At 38.5% G+C, this 2,271-nt stretch overlaps 1 protein-coding gene across 1 annotated transcript in view; it reads left to right on the forward strand.

The window, feature by feature from the left end:
- The window catches only part of LOC119598131 (protein ILRUN-like), a 10,633-nt gene extending 9,016 nt beyond the window's left edge, over window positions 1-1,617 (forward strand). The window contains exons 3-4 of the mRNA XM_037947761.1: window positions 240-469; window positions 704-1,617. Coding sequence (XP_037803689.1) covers window positions 240-469; window positions 704-1,119 — 646 coding nt within the window. The 3' untranslated portion in view covers window positions 1,120-1,617. The remainder of the gene's footprint in view (window positions 1-239; window positions 470-703) is intronic.
- The last annotated feature ends 654 nt before the right edge of the window (window positions 1,618-2,271 follow it).

A 2,271-nucleotide genomic window follows, 5' to 3' on the forward strand; every position in this document is an offset into this window, starting at 1 on the left:
TATATATATATATATATATATATATATATATATATATATACACACAACCATCATTCAGCCTTCAGCCAGATTTTTTCATGCCATAACAGTTACATCAGCCACATCCAATGCTTATATGTTAAGGCACTTCATTGCTGTCCTTCAGACTGCAAAAAACACCCAGAACATCCCATCACAAATCCAGTCTCAAACACCACATTTAATCTGTTTAAAAAAAAATAGCTCCCTCTCCCCGACAGATTTATAAAAACGTGGCGCATCCAAAACACTGGGGAGGATGGGTGGCCAATTGGCTGCAGCCTGATCTTCACGGGGGGTGAGCAGCTTGGGGCGCCTTCGCATGTGTCGGTAGCTTCCCTGGGGGCTGGGGAGTGTGCAGATGTCTCAGTGGAGATGCTGTCCCCTGCCGAACCTGGGCTCTACTCGTCCAAGTGGAGGATGAGCACGACACAAGGAAATTTTTTTGGAGGTATAAATGAGCTTGTATTTAGCATGGTACAGGGGCTGTGTTTTAGGTGCTCTGTTATATTTGTGTTCTTTTCTTTGCTTTTCTTAATGGATTTCTCTTAATATTTTAAAAAAATTTATTTGAATTGTTATTGTTATGTTGTTGTCATCATCTTTTTTGCATCATTGCTCATTTTATCTTCAATATTCTCATCTTTTATACTTTCGTTGTTATAATGATGTTAATGTTCAACAGATACGATATGGGTCATAGTACCAGTTGACTCCGGTGGCACCCTAGCCCTCATGCAGCAAATGGTGAACTTCAAGGCCCTGGGTTCCCCCCCCTCTGGCACGCACATGGTCCCTGCAAACACGATGTCTAACCCCTTTGCCCCGCTTCATCTTGGCCAGCAGCCAGACAAGCCACAGCAGTCTGAACAGGATTTACAACAGCAACAGCAGCAAGAGCAGCAGCAGCAGGATTTACATCAGCAGCATGTACAACAACAACAGCATCTACAGCAACAAAAGGAGCAGCAACAGCAGGAACAGCAGCAGCAGCAATTAAATGGAAATTTTCCTAACCGAAGCCATTCTAACCATGCAACTTGTCGGGTCTCCACCCCTAACTCCCACCTAGATGGAGATGGAGACATTGCCATGAGCTAGTTGTGTTGGGATGTTTTAACCTACAGTGAGTTAAGGCAAGCTTTGAAATTCTTCTTCGTCTTTTTTATTTATGAATATATTTTTTTTTTATAAAATGGATCCAGTGTTAACCTGAGAACCTTGAGGTTGAAATTAATGATTTATAATTTTTATGGTAGCTCACAATGTCTTTCCCAGGACTGGAAGTGGAACTAGCAACCATCTTTTCAAGTTAGGCCAGCTTTGTAACTTGAATTAGTAAAAAAGAAAAAAACAAAACAAAAACAAAAGCCTCAAAATTTATAAGCATAAGCTTAGTTTAAAAACTCAGCTGCAACATGAAGCAAGTATCTTGGCCTGTTACATAAGTTTCAGGTCCTGGAACAGAAGCCTTAATTCAGACCCTCGTGACTGTGAGTGATTATTTTAGAATTCTTATTGTAAGTTGTTCCTTCTCCTTTATTCTCCCCCTTTTTTTTTGTCATTAAAAAAAAGAGGTTTCTCAGTTTTAAACAAAAACATGCTGTGATTTCATCCACTCATGCCTGAATGTTGTATGGTAGAGGCACATCGAATGACTGTGAAGACACTCATCCGTCATTGTGTAACAGCAAGACACACTGGACAAAAAATATGCCTGCAAACAACTTTAGAAAAAGAAAAAATAGGTTGTACGTCCAAAATGGAAGCATGTGTCTCCAAGCTTTCCTTGAAATAGGAGACTATGATTTTCACTAGATACCATTTATTAAGCAGTTGGTCAAGTCGGCTACAAGAAATATTTGATAAAATCAGCAGTGCAGTTTTTGTTACAAAGTTGTTGCTTTGTTTTTTCTCTGTAGAATATAATGATAGTCCATAAGTGACAGTTGATTTTGTTTTTTGTGAATAAATACATGACTTTATTAGAGAAAAATGGAGATGTAAAAGTAGATATGCTACAGAGTTGGCAAGAGGGAGATATAGAATTAAACTTTATGAAATGGAGGGAACAGATAGGTAGGTAGATAAATATAGTAAGATATATAGACACTGTTAAATTAGGTACGGAGATAAACACCCTGATAAAATGACAAAGGTAACAGTTTACAGTTGGAGAATGGATATTGTCAATTGGCATACAGTGTCATGAAATTGTGTACTTTTTTATTGGAGTTGCCTAGCTTACTTATT

This window comes from Penaeus monodon, chromosome 40 (genome assembly GCF_015228065.2).
Source record: "Penaeus monodon isolate SGIC_2016 chromosome 40, NSTDA_Pmon_1, whole genome shotgun sequence".
In the NCBI taxonomy this organism is placed as follows: domain Eukaryota; kingdom Metazoa; phylum Arthropoda; class Malacostraca; order Decapoda; family Penaeidae; genus Penaeus; species Penaeus monodon.